Consider the following 17,400-nt stretch of genomic DNA (forward strand, 5'->3'; position numbering starts at 1 on the left):
TCTACAACATTCAATAGATGGAAGCTCTGAGAATGGTTCAAAGATTGGTAACCTGAGCACAGCACTAAGGAGGTCAGCGGTAATGAAGACTGAGTGTCTTCCACGACCAATAGTCCCGGAGATGGCATTGTTTTCATCATTAATTGTTGCAGTGTAGTAGAATTCACATACTTGTTCGGGAAAGAACTCTGATGGAACGTCACTGATTGCGTATCGGAGTCGGCAGGAAGTTAAGAAATTAACAAAATCATCAAGTCCAAGACCTCGATGAGCTTCTGGAATATCAGGGTTGAAAACTACGTTGGTGGCTTTGATGTATATGGGAAGAGGAGGCGAGTTTGGAGCTGGGACAACTCTTCTTGAGGTGGAGGAGAAGGTGAACAGTGATGCCGCCATTGAAGCGGTTTAGGATTCTAGGGCTTTTTTTTTTATTTTTATTTTTTTTATTTTTTTATTTTATTTTTTAAGAGTGAGAGAAGATTGGAGGAAGGTAAAAAGGTTTAGAGAAGAGGTGAAAAGGTTTAAGTAAGGAATGCAACGGTAAAAAAGGTAATGATTATCTTCATCAAAAATAACTGCGTATCTTGACAGACTGAAATCAAAAAATAGCTGTTGGGTAAATATAGCCGTTGTACCGAAGAGGAAACTACAATCAGTGACTGCGGAAGCACTGAGATTGTTATCACTGAGAGGTACATGCTGAAAGATAGTTTGTCGTCAATTCAAGGTACAACTTGTTTGTGTTGGGTTAGCAATGTGATTGGTGCGTATGATAGATACTAGTTTAATTATCTAACCATCAGCACACACTGTTGAGTCTTTATTAGTGAGTGGTATTTCTTACTGAATCATTAGACACTGAGTGAGAATAAGGTAAAGAGAGGATTGTTGTGTGTGATAGACCTTGGTGTTTTTGGTCTAACCATCGGCAAAGACTGTTAGATTCTCATCAGTATGTGTTTTGTCACACCGAATCACAGAATCAGTGTAAGATTGGTAGGAAGGGATAGTTGCGTGTGATAGAAGTTGGTATTTTGTCTAATCATCGGCAAAGAGTTTCAAGTTGTTATCAGTGTATGGTTTAATACAGTGAATCATTCAACTTTAGTTTAGAAGATTTGTAGAAGAGAAAGAGATAAGAGATCATACAGTGTACTCAACATGCTAAACATCATCAGCGCATCATCATCAGTACAAAAAAAAAATTAGTGTACAAGACAATAACAAAAATTAGTAAAACAAGTTTTCAATCGAGAGTGATCATTCCAAGTTTGCCAATGATGTGAGCATTAGTTTGAGTATCCAGGGCCTTAGTGAAAATGTCAGCTAGTTGATCGGAAGTCTTGACATGCTGCAAAACAACCTTGCCCTTCTCAACATTGTCTCTGATGAAGTGATGTCTGATCTCTATATACTTTGTCTTTGAGTGCTGAACCGGATTCTGTGTGATCTGAATGGCACTGGTGTTGTCACAGAATATAGGAGTCTTTGTGAATTTAAGCCCATAGTCTAAAAGTTGATTTTGAGTCCATAGAATTTGAGCACAACTTCTTCCAGCAGAAACATATTCAGCTTCTACAGTGGGGATAGCTACTGAGGTTTGTTTCTTGCTGGACCAGCTGATTAGTCGATTTCCAAGGAAATGACATCCACCTGACGTGCTCTTCTTGTCTAAGTTGCAACCTGCATAGTCGGAATCAGTGTATCCAAAGAGTTCAAGCGCTGAGTCACGAGGGTACCACAGTGCCAGGTTCTGAGTGGCCTTCAAGTATCGAAAGATGTGTTTAACTGTAATGAGATGAGACTCCTTGGGATTAGCTTGGAATCTAGCACAGAGAATGGTTCCAAACATGATATCAGGGAGACTTGCAATGAGGCAGAGAAGAGATCCAATCATTCCTCGATAAAGAGAGTGATTAACATCAGCGCCAGTGGGATCAACGTGTAGCTTATCATTCTTGGACACCGGAGTAGAAGCTGGTTTGCAGTCGCTGAGAGAATACTTAACTAGCATGTCATCAATGTATTTACTTTGACAAATTAAAATACCTGATTTTTGTTACTGAAACTCAAGACCTAAGAAGAAAGTCATCTTCCCCATCATGCTCATTTCGAACCTTTGAGACATGATCTCAGCGAATTCTTTGCTCAGCTTCTCATTTGGAGATCCAAAGATGATGTCATCAACATAGATTTGATCAAGAATCAGTTCTGAGTCTTTCTATTTGATGAAGAGACTATTGTCAATTGCTCCTCTTCTGTAGCCATTTTCAAGAAGATACGATGTCAGTGTCTCATACCAGGCCCTGGGAGCGTGCTTTAGTCCATATACAACTTTATCTAGTCGGTACACATAGTCAGGATGCTCTTTGTCTTCAAAGCCTGGGGGCTGTTTGAGAAATACTTCTTCTTGTAACTCACCATGAAGAAATGCCGTTTTGACATCCATTTGGTAGACAATGAAGTTCATGTATGAAGTGTATGCGAGAAACAGTGTGATTGCTTCAATGCGGGCAACCGGAGCAAAAGTCTCCCCGTAGTCGATGGATTCAATTTGAGTGAATCCCTGAGCAACACGTCTTGCTTTGTTGCGAGCAATAATACCATCCTTATCAACCTTGTTGCGGTAGACCTAGCGTGTTACGGTAATGGTCTTTCCTGATGGTCTGGGAACAAGGGTCCAAACCTTGTGCCTTTCGAACTCGTTCAGCTCGTCTTACATGGCTTTATTCCAGTCAGCGTCTTGAAGAGCTGTGTGAATCTTGTCAGGTAAAATTCTTGAAACGAAATTAACATACATGCAAAAATTATTAGATACACGAGATCTGGTTCAGACACCATCATGAAGATTTCCAATAATTTGATCAACAGGGTGATCTCGATGTCCAGAAGCTGATTCCACTGGATTTGACGCTGAAATGTTATTGCTGAAGGGAACATCAGTTGCAGGATAGTCTTCATTCTCAAGAGTTTCATCAGTATCAGACGAATGAGTTGTCGAGCTGACTACAGTATCTTGATTCAAGGAATTTGGATCTGGAACGATAGGATCAGGAATAGTAGCTTCTTCTTCAGTATGAGAAACTTCATCATATGGGCAAGAGAGAAGCTCTTGAAAAATAGAGGAAGAATGAGCTATTTTTTCATCAGTGTATGATTCCTCATCAAACTTCACATGAATGGATTCTTCAATGCACTGCCTGTTTACATGAAAAACACGAAAAGCTTTTGAAATAGATGAGTACCTAACAAAAATACCTTTGTCAGCCTTAGGCTCAAATTTTGATCTTGGATCACGCTGATTAAGAATATAACAGATGCATCCAAACACAGGAAAGAAGGATACATCCGACTTTCGACCTTTCAGCATCTCATATGGTGTCTTCTTGTGAATCCTGTGAATTAGAGATTGATTTTGAGTATAGCATGTTGTATTAACAGCTTCAGCCCAAAATGACATAGGATGGCCAGCATGAATCATTAAGGTTTTTCCTGCCTCAATCAGTGTTCGATTTCTTCGTTCAGCAACTCCATTTTGCTGAGGTGTGCGAGGAGCTGAAAAGTTCTGCCCAATGCTTGTATAATCACAAAATTCCTCAAGAGTTGAATTCCGGAACTCAGTGCCATGATCACTCCTCAGCTGCTTAACTTTGAGACCAGTCAGTGTCTCATTTTTATGAATCAACAAGATGATTTCTTGTGCAACATGACTTTTCTTCTTCAAGAAAACCACCCATGTAAATCGAGTAAACTCATCCACAACCACTAGAGTATACTTGTTCCCTCCTTGGGAACGAACAAGAATAGGTCCAAACAAGTCCATGTGTAATAAATGAAGAGGAGCTGATATGCTGGAACATGACTTGGGTTTGAATGACGACTTGGTTTGTTTTCCTTGTTCACACGCTGAGCACATCTTGTCTTTGACAAAGCTGAGTTTTGGGAGACCTCTAACTAGATCTTGATTGGATATTTTGGATAAATTCTTAAAGTTCAAATGAGTGAACCTTTTGTTCCACATCCAACTGAGATTGGTTTGAGACTTTATAAAAAAACATTGCATCAACGCCTTGTCACTTGAGAACATGTCAAGAACATATATATCATCTTTTCTACTTGCTGAAAGTATGATGTTCTTGTCAGTGTTAACAACTATTCCTTCCTTCTTTGTAAAGTGAACTTCATAATCAGCATCACACAATTGGCTGATTGAGATAAGATTGTGTTTGAGACCCTTTACATATGAAACGTTCTGAAATACCACGTTATTGCACTTGATATTTCCATATCCTTTAGTGAACCCCTTTCCATTGTCTCCGTATGTTACTGCAGGACCAGTTTTCTTAACATAGTCTTCCAGGAGAGACTTGGATCCTGTCATATGCCTTGAGCAACCACTATCTAAGTACCAAAGATGCTCCTGACCCTGCAGTGTTGAGAAACTAGTTAGAACACACTGACCCATTGGAAGATGGGTCATTCACAAAGTTATTTGATAATATATTATAACATTCTTTAGGAAGACAGTTTAAAGAATTTGATTTAAGAGTCCATTTTTCATTTCTAACTTTGATGTTATAAGCTCTTAATGATGTTTTATCAAACTTGCATTCACTGATTTTGTGAGTCGAGTCACCACACCTGTAGCAAATTCTAGTACCAAAATTTTTCTTGGTAAACACATTTCTAGATTTGACACATTTATATTTGAAGGATTCACCGAGAGAACTTTGAGTCCTTTTATTTAACATTGAATTACTAAAGAATTCAGTGTCAGAAGAACCACAATCAGTGATGGGTGAGGAGCTGACATCAGTATCAGATTTAGACTTATGTACTGAAACACTGCAATCAGGATATTGTTTAAGTTGTTCATGAACAGCATGAAACACTCCATTTGAGATAGGAAATGCAATTATATTTTCAGTGAGAGAAGTTGGTCTCACAAGATGTGCAGGATATGAAGTAGGATCAATTCCAGTAATTTCAATATTACACTCAGTAACACCATTAGAGTCAGTAACACAGTGTTCATCAATGAGAGACTTATTAATAAAGGTGTTGTTGACAAATGTGTTTTTGAAACTATCTTTTAATTCATTCATGGAATAAAATTCAAATTCTTTTTCTTGAGATTTGAAAACGTTTTCAGCTTCAGCAAAATTTCCCCCAAGGATTTTCTCACATGAATGAGGTATTTGAGCAGAAATAACATAATTAGCATTCTTGTGACATTTAGCCCAAAGTTTTAAAACAGTTTGTTCTTTGTTCAAGAGGTCTTTAACTTTATCAATTTCAGCAGATAGTGAGGAATTTGATAAACTAGTAACTCTTAGATTTTTCTGAGTAGTGTCAATAATGTTAATTTTTAAGGATAGTTCAGTTTTAAGAAGATCCATTTGATTTTGCATATCTCTAATGGTTTGATTCTTCTTAGAATTAAGAACACCCAAATACTCAAACATTTTTATTTTTTCATTCATTGAATATGAAACAAAGTTTTGAACCTGATACATTGAAGGAGAATCAATGTTGTGCTTCCTGGAGTTTTCCACTGCATCAGACATATCAACATCAAATGAACTATTGCTGATTTTACATTCATAAGTGTCTTCTATCTTGACCATCAGACACTTAACTTCATCATCTGATGACTCCTCATCAGTCTTCCATTTTTCTTCTTCAGCGACAAGAACTTTATGTTCCGAGTTCTCTGCTTTCAGTTTCTCAACCAGCTTGTTGTACTTCTGCTTCCAGTATTCATCCGAGCTTTGGGTTCTTTGTTTACATTCTTTTGCAAAATGATCAGTGCTCCCACAGTTAAAGCACTGAGCTTTCCCTTTCCTTTTAGTACCATGCTTTTTATCAGCGTCTGATCTTTTTGAAGATTTCCCACTCATCTTCTCTTGAAACTTTGAGAAATTTCGACCTGATTTCTCAAAAGTCTTCACAATCAAAGCCGCACTAGCCACAACCTTTTCGAGATCATCAGTGTCACTTTTAGAAGAATCAGTGTCTGAATGGTTTTCAGTGTCTGACTCTGACATTTGCTTTTTGTTTGAGAATAAAGCTACTGATGACTCACGCTAAGAATCCTTCATCAGCTCCTTTCTATGAAGCTTGGATTCCTCATAGTATTGTAGGTTTCCATAGAGACTTTGTAAGTCCGTAGTGTTGATCTTTTCACTATTTTTTCAGCACATCAACATGGTTCTCCCAATCTGCACCCAGAGAATCTAAAAACTTCTGCACTAAAACAGTTCGATGCTTCAACTGATCTAGTCTCCGCAGATCATTAACAAGAGTATTAAACCTGTTAAAGGTTTGAGTCAGGGTTTCACATTTCTTTGCAAAAAAGTGTTCATACCTTCTGTTTAGATTACTTATTTGAGTAGCCTTGACTTCTTCAGTGCCTTCAAAAGATACAGTCAGCATATCCATCATCTCTTTTGCTGAGATGCAATTCTGAACCAGCCCAAAGATATTGTATGGCAAAGCATAGCTGATTGCAGCCCGAGCACGAACATCTAGACCATTCTTTCTTTTGTCATCTGCCGTCCAGTTTTCTCTAGGTGTTTTCTTCATGGCACCATCACGAACGTTGTTTTTCAGGGGCTGATACATCGGAACATATGGACCCTTTTCGATGATGTCCAACACGTCTTCATCTACCGACTCTAATGCATAGAGAGCCTTTATTTTCCACATAGCAAAATTTGTTTCATCAAACGGAGGAATTTTAGCAGAAGGATGATTTGATGAGTTTGAAGAAGAAGAGGATGAATCCATTTGTTTGATAAAAGAAACCTACTCTGATACCAATTGAAAGGACCTTAGATCAATCGATTTATCAAACAATGACTAATAATAAGAACAGAACAACGAAATATCACAAAGAGCTTTCACTAAGAATGATAATCTCACAAAGAGATTATTGTTTGCACAAAGCGGCTATTAGGGTTTGTGAAAGACAACCCCTTCACAAACCCATACAAAAGATTATATAGAACTATTATAGACAATCGCTACAAATCAGGGATGTTACAGCTAACTAATACAAGATAACTATGGAAACAAGATAAATACTAAATATGTTACGTAAGACTATATATACAGAACATCTTGTATGCTGATGAATTAGTTTCAAACATCATCATATTATAAGGTTTGACCTTACATAAGGAGATATCAATTATGTAAATTGCATTCTCAAACTCGATTATGATTACAACATCCATCTTCATAGTTCGAAATGTGAGATTTGGCAATTAGTTTGAACATTCGAGACTTATTGCTGTAAGTTCTAGAATTGTTTAGACACACATGTAAGTTATCTATGGAAAGGTGTATAAATTTGAGAAGCTTGGATAAAGGCGTATCGAAACATATCGTATTAGAAATATGAACTTTGGAAGTCAATAACTATTGCTTTCTAGAAGTCTAACTATTTTCTGAATACGTGTCAAAACTAGTGGGAGCATAAATGTTATGCTGGTATGGATATAATCATCATGTTGGTGGGAGCATGATTATTATTTTAAGTATTGCAAGTTAGTGAAAGGTTGTTTTGCTATAATTAAGGGAGAAAATATTATGCTTCATTTTGAAATCTTAAAGCTTAGATAGAGAAATTTTAATTAAATTTAGTCAAATGACATATATGGATGTTATGTTGAAAAGATTCAACATAAAGGAATTCTATAAATGGAAATATTATAATAAGAAACTGGTTAAGTATCATGTCTTTTCAAGATGAGTTGTGTCCCATACGCTCCAGGGCTGTAATATTTGACCGTTCTAAAATTTTCCAAATGCCTAGGGCATTAAGAGGGAAAAAGGACTAGAACCGGATTTGACTAAAATAATTAAACAACTGTCAAGGATGATCTAAGGTTCGCCAAGGATTGGTCGCTTGCGGACAGTTGGAAGTATAGTAATGAATGGACCATATTGACATTATTATGAATAGATAAGACTTTATTTAGAATGAGTTGTCATATGGAAAATATGGAAATGTTTCCATATTGGGAGTTGGACGTTACGAATTTATGTCCATATTAGAAACTTTTATGCAAGAAGGATGTTCAAAGGAATGTACTTTGAATGTGAGACTTCATATCTATGGAATTCTCTTGTAACAATATCGAATAGAGAAATTTGTAATTTCATTGGAAAAGTCTAGGTGACTTTGGCTCTATGACATTACAAAAGGATCATTGCATAAAATGTTAGAATCTAACATATTCTAATAGTCACAAAAATTTGGTATTCTTACACTAGTGATAAGGGTTAGGGATTGTGAAATGAGTTTCATTGGAAATGTTCTCAATTGATCTATTTCACACAGTAAGGACCATAGGTAAACAAAGTATGCATGCTTGGTGCATGGGATAACTAATGTTATAATTCAAGTGTTAAGTTGATTATCCGAAACATTATACAATGAATAATGAGTAATCAATATGGTGACTAAATAAAAGGTGTTTTATTTATACTCAAAAGTTTTGGGGCAATGTTGGATTAGTATTATTCTTGTGTTTCACTTTGCATGTTTTGACTTCCTAAAAAATAAGATTGTTCAAACCATCCACAGTCAATCATACTTTGGATGTAGGTAAGAAAGATGACTGTCATGAATCCGTTTGTAGATTGTCTAAAGTGTTTAGACATAGCACAAGTTTGCTGCAAAGGTCATGATGTTGGATAAGGTGTCTAAGTCCATAACTATTTATGGTATGTATTTGACCCGGTTTGGCATGGTCCATTTGGGTTACGTGGCATCATGCACTTGGGTAGACTAAAATGAGAGAAAAGACACTTATGGTTTATTAATACATTATAGGTTATGATATATTAATAATATTATTTAATTAGTATTGATCAAGAATTAATTTAGAATTAATTTTGTGATCAAAAGAAGACTAATTAAATATATGGGATAATTGTGTAATCATCCATTTCTTTAATAGTGGGCTTGTAGTCCATGGTGTATTGAGTTGGGCTAAAACCCATGAGATGCTCTATAGTGGATTTGAACCCATGGATCCAAGAAATGAAAAGTCACATCACTTAGGATTTACATGGTGTAACCCTACTTGTGACACACTATAAAATGGATGTGTTAGCTACCAAAATCGGCCACTAGTGAAGAACAAGAGGGCATAGCCGATTTCTAAGTGTGTTGAATTTCTCTCTTAGTTATTCCAAGTGCACTTGGTGTTGTGTCAAGCATTTGAGGCATCACATTTGGGGTGCCAGACTCACAAGGTTCTCAAAGGAATTCCAACAACAAAAAGTATGTATTTCTTACTAGCTTTCATGTTAAAAGTTCCCCATGTATGCTAGATAGGATATGAACTTTGGAAACTCAAAAATTTGCATGTATTATAGTTAAACATAGGTCCAAGGTTTCTAGGTTTGCATGTACACCATATGAGTGTTAGAATGCTTAAAACCCATCAGTGGTATCAGTGACTAGGCTTGTTTAATTGATACTTGATGCAAACTTGTTTTTTCAAAAGCCAAAACTGCCCAGACAAGAAAACTCGATGAGTTCTAGCCAAAAACTCGTCGAGTTCATGTGTTATTTCCTGAACTCGACGAGTTCCTTTATGAACTTGACGAGTTTGACATCCAGTGAGCAGGTTTTGGAGCTTTGCTGCTGGAAATGGACTAGAAACATTACCTTAAACTGTTTTGGTGTTATAAAACTTGTTTTAAATGGTGTAATGGTTATGCCAATCCATTTACAATGGCTACTATCAAAATTCCATGTTTATATGTGTTCATATGATTCTTGAAGTTTTGATATGCATGTTCATGTTCTTATGAGTTATTGTTAGATCATAGGAATTACTTGCTAAATTGTTTAATGATTAATTCTTAACAATTATGTGTTTAATGGGATCCATAACTTGTCCTCAAGTTATGGATAACCAAGAGTTACTTTCTTTTAATGTCCATTTAAAACACATTAGTTACATAAAAGTGAAGAGTCTTCACTTTTATGAACTATTAACTCATAAGTTATGAAATGACGAGTTTTGAATAGTTTCAAAAATTACCCTCAAGTTTTGGAATTTGTAAAGTTGCACATTTAAGAATACTTTAATTCCAAACCCTTAGAGTTTTAAAAGTTAAAATTCAACCCTTATACTATTATAAAATTAATGGTTAATAATTATATATATATATATATGTTTGTTTGTGTGTGTATGTGTGTATAAGATCAAGTTGTTTTACTGTTAGTAGGCCCCATTCACGAAGCCGATCTATAAGGGGGTATAAGGTTGTTGCCTATAAAATGACAGATTAATGGCTGTCCACTCTCACCCACCGCTTCCTTGATCGGTAGAGGGTAGTTAGCCGAACGGGTAGGACAATGACTTTAATTCTCATTAAAAGTATGATGATTATTATAAAGTAACTAAATGGTTTATAATTCCCAATCTTAGTTGCTTTAGGAAAATGTGAGTATGGTGCTAACCCATGAAATTCACACTTTGTACCTTACCAAGTCGTTGGTAGAGCGTGTGTGGGTAACCGACACACTAACTTGGACTAGTAAGTATAAAAAAGGGTGAGTTAATGTTTATCATTGATCGGTGGAGCGCGTGTGGGTAACTGAAATATTGATTAGGTGATAATATTAAGGGTACCAAGTGAATTTGCATGGTTATTCACACCTTGTTTTATGATCCTCGTCATCCCAGTCACAAAACTTGAAGGGCACATTCGAGATTGAAACATGCCATAGAAAACGTTCAATGAATCTCAAAAGAACCTAGGAATTTCAAAACTAATTAAAACCTAATTATTTATTTCATTTTCATGGAGGAAATTGTTGAATCGTCATTCACTTACCTTCAAATATGTTATGGCTTAGATTACGATATCCCTCTTCTAAGTTATAATATATTGTGTTGGGTCTTAGCCTTAATATTACATTTCGGTGTTTTATTAAGGACTCTATATATCTAATCTAAACTTGTTTTCTTCTTTTCAGATGTCTTCCAACAACAATGCTTTAGGCTCTAACCCTATAGGCTCCTTCTCTCTCATGAACCTTTGTGGGAGAGTCATCTTCGATGGCACAAACATTAAGGATTGGATCCATAACATAAGGATTGTCACTCGTTATGAGGATAAGGAATGTGTCCTCGGTAAGGAGCTTAAGGAAATCGATGAGTCCACTGCTACTCCTGAGGAGTTTGTTGGATTCAAGACACATGAGAGAGATACCTCTAAAGTGACATGCATCATGATGGCCACAATGTTAGCTGAGCTCCAAAAGTCCTACGAGGACTATTACCCTTTTGAGATACACCAGGATTTGATGGAAATGTACCATCAAATTGCTCATCAAGAGCAGTATGAAATAATATCCTCCATGATCACAACCCGAATGAAGGATGGTGAACCCATCACGGGCCACATGCAATATATGTAAAGGTATGTGGACCGTTTGCTGAAACTGAATGTTAACTTTCCCGAGGAGTTGGCAATTGACATCATTTTGCATTCCTTACCTTCTTGGAATGACCAATTTCGAATTACATACCACATGAACAAGGAGGCAGTTACTCTAAAAAAACTTCAGGGACTTTTGAAGACCGCAGAAAGTGGTCTTAAAGGTAAGTCAGTTATTACTTCTACTCCCACTCCTACAGCTAACTCTGTTTTGGTTATCGGGCAAGGCAAAGCGAAAAAGAGGAAGACCCCTTCGAAGGGTACCAAGGGAAAGTCTTTTGAAGGCTCCTCATCTGGAACCAAAAGTGGTTCTATCACTCCTTCTGCCAACCCCAAAGAGGCTGCATGCTTCTATTTTTGGACTAAGGGGCACTGGAAGCGAAACTGCCCAAAATACTTTCAAGATGTCAAGGATGGGAAAGTAAAACCATCCCATGTAGGTATATATACTATATTGTCTAATAACTCCTAACTCTTGGGTCCTTGATACAGGTTGTGGTATTCACATATGTTCTGATTTGTAGGGCCTAAGAAGAAGTGAGATATGGAGCATGGGAAGATAAACCTAATCATGGGGAATAGGAAGGTTTCGCCTGTTACCAAGATTGGAGTTTATACTTTGTTGCTAAGTAGTGGGTTAAACTTGGATTTGAATAAATTTGTTTACTCATATGAAATGGCGAGGAATATTATTTCCTTTCATGCTTTGTACAAACAAGGGTTTACCTTTTCTTTTGATAATGAATATGGTAGTATTAATGCTTTCTTTAATAATGTTCTTTATTTTAAAGCATTACCTTGTGATGGTGTGTATGAAACTATGTCGGTTCTAGATAACCTAGGAAATAATGTGTTGTGTATTGATTCTTCTACTAGCTTGGATAAAGCATCATTATGGCATTGTTGTCTTGGTCATGTAATCAAGAAACGCATAGGCCAACTCCAAAAGGATGGAGTCTTGGAGTCATTTGACCTAAAGTCAGATGATAGTTGTGAGTCTTTTTTGCTTGGGAAAATGACAAAATAACCCTTCACTAGTTCTTGTGCAAGGGGAGAGGGTTTGTTGGAACTTATACATACTGATGTACGTGTCCCCTTCAAAACCACCACAAGGGATGCTAATCGCTATTATGTGACTTTTACTGATGATTTTAGTAGATATAGCTATGTCTACTTAATCAAGCCTAAGTCAGAGACTTTTGAAAAGTTTAAGGAGTTTAAACAGGAAGTAGAAAATCAATTGGGTAGGAACATTAAGATGCTTCAATCCGATCGAGGTGGTGAGTATCTTAGTATAGAGTTCCTCGACTATCTTAAAGAGTTTGGGATTGTCTCACAATTGACACCTCCCAGGACACCACAGTTGAATGGTGTGAGTGAGAGGTGTAATCGGACCTTGTTGGACATGGTTCGCTCCATGATGAGTCGAGCTTCGCTACCAATCTCTTTTTGGGGGTATGCCTTAGAGATTGCCACCCATATCCTTAATCTAGTCTCTACAAAGAAGGTTAGAAAAACACCTAATTAGATGTGGATTGGAAAAGTTACCAATTTGGACCATATCAAGATTTGGGGTTGCGAGGCTTTCGTGAGGCGCGAGACTCAAGATAAGCTCGAACCTCGAAGTGAGAGGTTTATTTTTATCGGCTACCCATGGAATTCCTTTGGCTACCTTTTCTACAGACCCAGTGAGGATGTGGTCTTTGTGGAAAGAAGAAGGGTCTTGAGAGAGAGAGAGAGAGAGAGAGAGAGAGAGAGAGTTCATAAGCCAAGGAAACAGAGGGAGGCAAATTGACCTTGAAGAAATTCAAGAGTCAAGTGATGAAGGAATCTCAAATCCTAGCAATCAACCCGGGGAGGAAACTCTTGTTGATCCAATTGATGAGTCTGTACCTCTAAGGCATTCCACGAGGGTTAGTAATGCACCTGAGCATTACTATGGTTTCCATATTACTGTGGAAGGTGATACATTTATCAGTGATATTACACTGGTAAATTTGGATAAACCTAACATCTTTAAGGAAGCCATGGCAGGCTCGAAGTCTGCTAAATGGAAGGAGGCTATGGATAACGAGATACAATCCATATATGATAATCAAGTTTGGAACTTGGTTGATAATGTACCCAACCGTATGATAGTCGGGTGCAAGTGGATCTTCAAGAAGAAGACCGACATGGATGGTAAAGTGCATACTTATAAGGCACGACTAGTTGCGATGGGTTTTACTCAGGCTCAGGGTATTGATTAATATGAAACCTTCTCACTAGTAGCGAAGATAAAATCTATTAGAGTCATGCTAGCCACTGCTGCGTTTCATGATTATGAAATGTGGAAAATGGATGTCAAAACCGCTTTCCTTTATGGAAAGCTGGCTGATGATGTTTACATGAGTTAGCCAGAGGGTTTTGTCAATGCAGAGTACCAAAATAGAGTATTCAAGCTTGAGAAATCCATTTCTGGATTGAAAAAGCATCTCGTAGTTGGAATCTTTGTTTCGATGAAAATGTCAAAGAGTTTGGTTTCTCGAGAAGCGAAGATGAGTCCTGCATATATGTCAGAGCTAGTAGGATTATAGTTAGCTTTTTTGGTATTGTATGTGGATGAAATACTACTCATAGGAAATGACATCCCAACCTTGCAGGAAGTGAAGTCCTAGCTTGGGAAGTGCTTTGCTATAAAGGACCTTGGAGAAGCCGCCTATATCCTAGGGATAAGGATATTAAGAGAAAGGAGTAAAAGACTAATTAGACCTAGTCAGAGTACTTACTTGGATAAGGTGTCGAATAGGTTCAGCATGCAGGACTCCATGAAAGTAGATTTACCGATCCAGAGTAACGCCAAGCTGAGTAAAGCTTAGAGTCCGAGCATAGAGGCTGAGATAGCTGAAATGAGTCGAGTATCGTATGCTTCCGTTGTAGGCTCGATCATGTATGCTATGACTTGTACTCGTCTTGATGTGGATTTTCCTTTGAGCATGGTCAGTAGATATCAAGGGAACCCTGGAAAGGCTCACTGGACTGTGGTAAAGAACATTCTCAAGTATATTCGGAGGACTAAGGACTGGGTCCTTGCCTTCGGTGGGAGTGATGAATTGAGAGTGGTTGGGTATAGTGATGCTAGCTTCCAAACTGATAGAGATAATTTCCGCTCTCAGTCAGGCTGGGTCTTTACCTTAAACGGAGGAGCAATTACTTGGAAAATTTCCAAGCAGGAGACGATAGCTGATTTGAATTATGAATCAGAGTACATAGCAGCGAGTGAAGCAGCGAAGGAGGCTATATGGCTGAAAAACTTCATCGGAGACCTTGGTGTTGAACCAGCTATAAAGGAGCCCATGGAAATTTTCTGTGATAGTGAAAGTGCAGTTGCCTTAGCGAAGGAACCAAGGGATCACGAGAGATCTAGACACATTTAAAGAAAATATCATTTCATCAGACATTGAATAGAAGAAGGACTCCTCGTGGCAAAGAGGGTATCATCAGATGATAACCCAACAGGTCCCATCACGAAGGGACTGGGTAGGGTTAAGCATCTGCAGCATGCGAGGCGTATAGGGTTGAAGGATGATATTAGTTTTAGTAGTTGGATAGCTCTGAAATTTATAAAATGAAATTGACATTTGATGATAAATAAAAGTTGTTGTTTATTTATTAGTATAAGTGTTGCTATCTTTTGTTTTGCATTTTTTGACTTCCAGAATAATTGCTTTATTCAAAATATCCACAGTCGGTCATATGTTGGAAGTAGATATGAATCAAGACTGTCATGAAGTTGGCTTATATATGTCTAAGTAGTTAGACATAGAAAGAGTTGCTACGACACTCATGAGTGCTCATAAGTTTCGAGTATTGGATTCAACCCACGCTCACTTGTATCACTTCATGGAATTTATCTCGAGTGATCATGAGATGGTAATATCATTTAAATCTTCAAACCTAGAGATATGAGTTGTTGACTATGAGTTGGTTATACATTGATTGTATGAAAACACATTTGTAACTCGATGTTATAAAACATGCCTTCGTGTATAATTCAACAAGTAGTTGAACAAGCATATGAGTCGAAGTTTATCTGTTCCTTCTTGGATTAGAAGAGATACCTAGGCCCCTCGATGATTTTGTTTTGACCTATGTACTAAGCCCAGTCAGAACTAAATTGATGTGTTCAATTAAGTTTTATGTCAAGCAAATTGGAAATCGTGAAACAAAATGCTGGACAATAAGTACGACATTGTTCCATATTTTTGTCTGGCTGATATCATGAGAGCAGAGGATTTTATGATCACTTATCTTAAATGGCGTAACATCATTATCTCAGTTCCGAGAGACCTTGAAAGAGCTACGATTTCTAATCGGTTCCTGAAGTCATACTTGCAGTAATAGTTATTAGACTTATCCAAGTGGGAGACTGTTGGATAAGGTGTCTAAGTCCATAACTATTTCTGGTATGTAGTTGACCCGGTTTGGCATGGTTCATTTGGGTTGCATGGCATCATGCACTTGGGTAGACCAAAATGAGAGAAAAGACACTTATGGTTTATTAATATCGTGACAATCCGAAGTTCGTTTCACTAATTGTAACCCTTTTCGTAACTCATTTCGATAATCCAATCACCGTTTCCAATTTCATTTCCGATTTCGTCATTTAATTAAATCATTAATTTGTAATTGATACTATGACTTAATGGGTGTCCTAATAGTTTTACATCTTATTCTAACACACCATATTAGTAATCAGAACATTTCTAGAATTAACCATATCGGATTACGGCAACTTGATCGGGTGCGACCAAAAGCCCCGTCTAACGCCGGTATCGGGTAGAAATCCACTGTGTCCAAATCCCGAGTACTATATAAAGTGACCTAAGCTTCCATTTGAAGCTTTTTCTTCATCTCACTACTCTCTCTCTAACCTCTCTCCTCAACCAAAGAATCAAGGTCCAAAACATTGATTTAAGGCTCCAAATCTTTGAGGTAACATCCCTAACTTGTTGTATAACCTCTTAGGCCTTCAAATTCGTGTTTAATCTATCATTTTGGACATGGAACATGTGTTTACGGTCAAGGAGTATGCTTAGGCCGTAAACACTTAATAAATGGGTTTTTGAGCAATTTAACCCCTCCAAACCAACATTGGGACTTAAATACGACTATATGGCTTACCAATTCAGACTTAGAAAACATTAAACATGGTTTTTGAGGAGTAAACATGAGTTTACTGCCCAAGAACAAGCTTGGGTTGTAAACATCTCATACATGGGGAGTAAACTCATTTAAACATGTTTAAAATCCATATAACTCCACCAATAGCCTTGGAATAAATCCTAGAATCATCTAAAAATAGTTTGGGGACATTAAACATGTCAGATGCCCTCCAAATGAGAGTTTACGACCATGACGCCCCAAGGACAAGTTCCAGGGCCGTAAACTCCTCTTTATGTGTCGAATGATGCCCAAAACTCATACCAAGGCTTGGAAAAATAGTTGGAATCACATGTGATTGTCCTAGCCTCACAAAATAAATTATGGTTTGAGCTTGGGGGGAGTTTACGACCGTAAAATCCATGTTTACTGCTGTGAACTCCCATAAATGATATTCATGCAAGTGCAATCCATTCCAAGGCCTTAGAAAAATCCATTTCATCATTTCCCATGAGTATTCAAGCCATTTAGCATCATAAAACCCTCAAACATGAGTTCACGGACGTGAACTCATGTGTGTGTGTTGTTCAAGGCCGAAAACTCCATAAGTAGTTTACTCCTGAAGAGTAAACTCAATTCCCAAGTCCCACGCATCATTGCACGTCCATAGATGTCACTCGGGTCACTCCAAACACTTGTTATGAAGTGTTTTCGCTCATTGGAGTGTATTATCATATCTAATTAGTGTTTTAAAGTCTAATTAGATACCTTTGGATACCATTTCATATT

At 37.4% G+C, this 17,400-nt stretch overlaps 1 protein-coding gene across 1 annotated transcript; it reads right to left on the reverse strand.

Moving 5' to 3' along the window:
• Positions 1-6,186: 6,186 nt before the first annotated feature.
• Positions 6,187-6,708, reverse strand: LOC145036076 (uncharacterized). The gene has a single exon (XM_078984556.1). It carries the CDS (start codon positions 6,706-6,708, stop codon positions 6,187-6,189), a length of 522 nt encoding a protein of 173 aa, XP_078840682.1.
• Between the last annotated feature and the right edge of the window lie 10,692 nt (positions 6,709-17,400).

This window comes from Lactuca saligna, chromosome 3, assembly GCF_052625555.1.
Source record: "Lactuca saligna cultivar CGN05327 chromosome 3, ASM5262555v1, whole genome shotgun sequence".
NCBI classification, from domain to species: Eukaryota; Viridiplantae; Streptophyta; class Magnoliopsida; order Asterales; family Asteraceae; genus Lactuca; species Lactuca saligna.

What these genes read in the sequence shown, in the direction of transcription:
- LOC145036076 (XM_078984556.1), bottom strand. Translation starts at nt 6,708, where the DNA reads ATGTGGAAAATAAAGGCTCTCTATGCATTAGAGTCGGTAGATGAAGAC.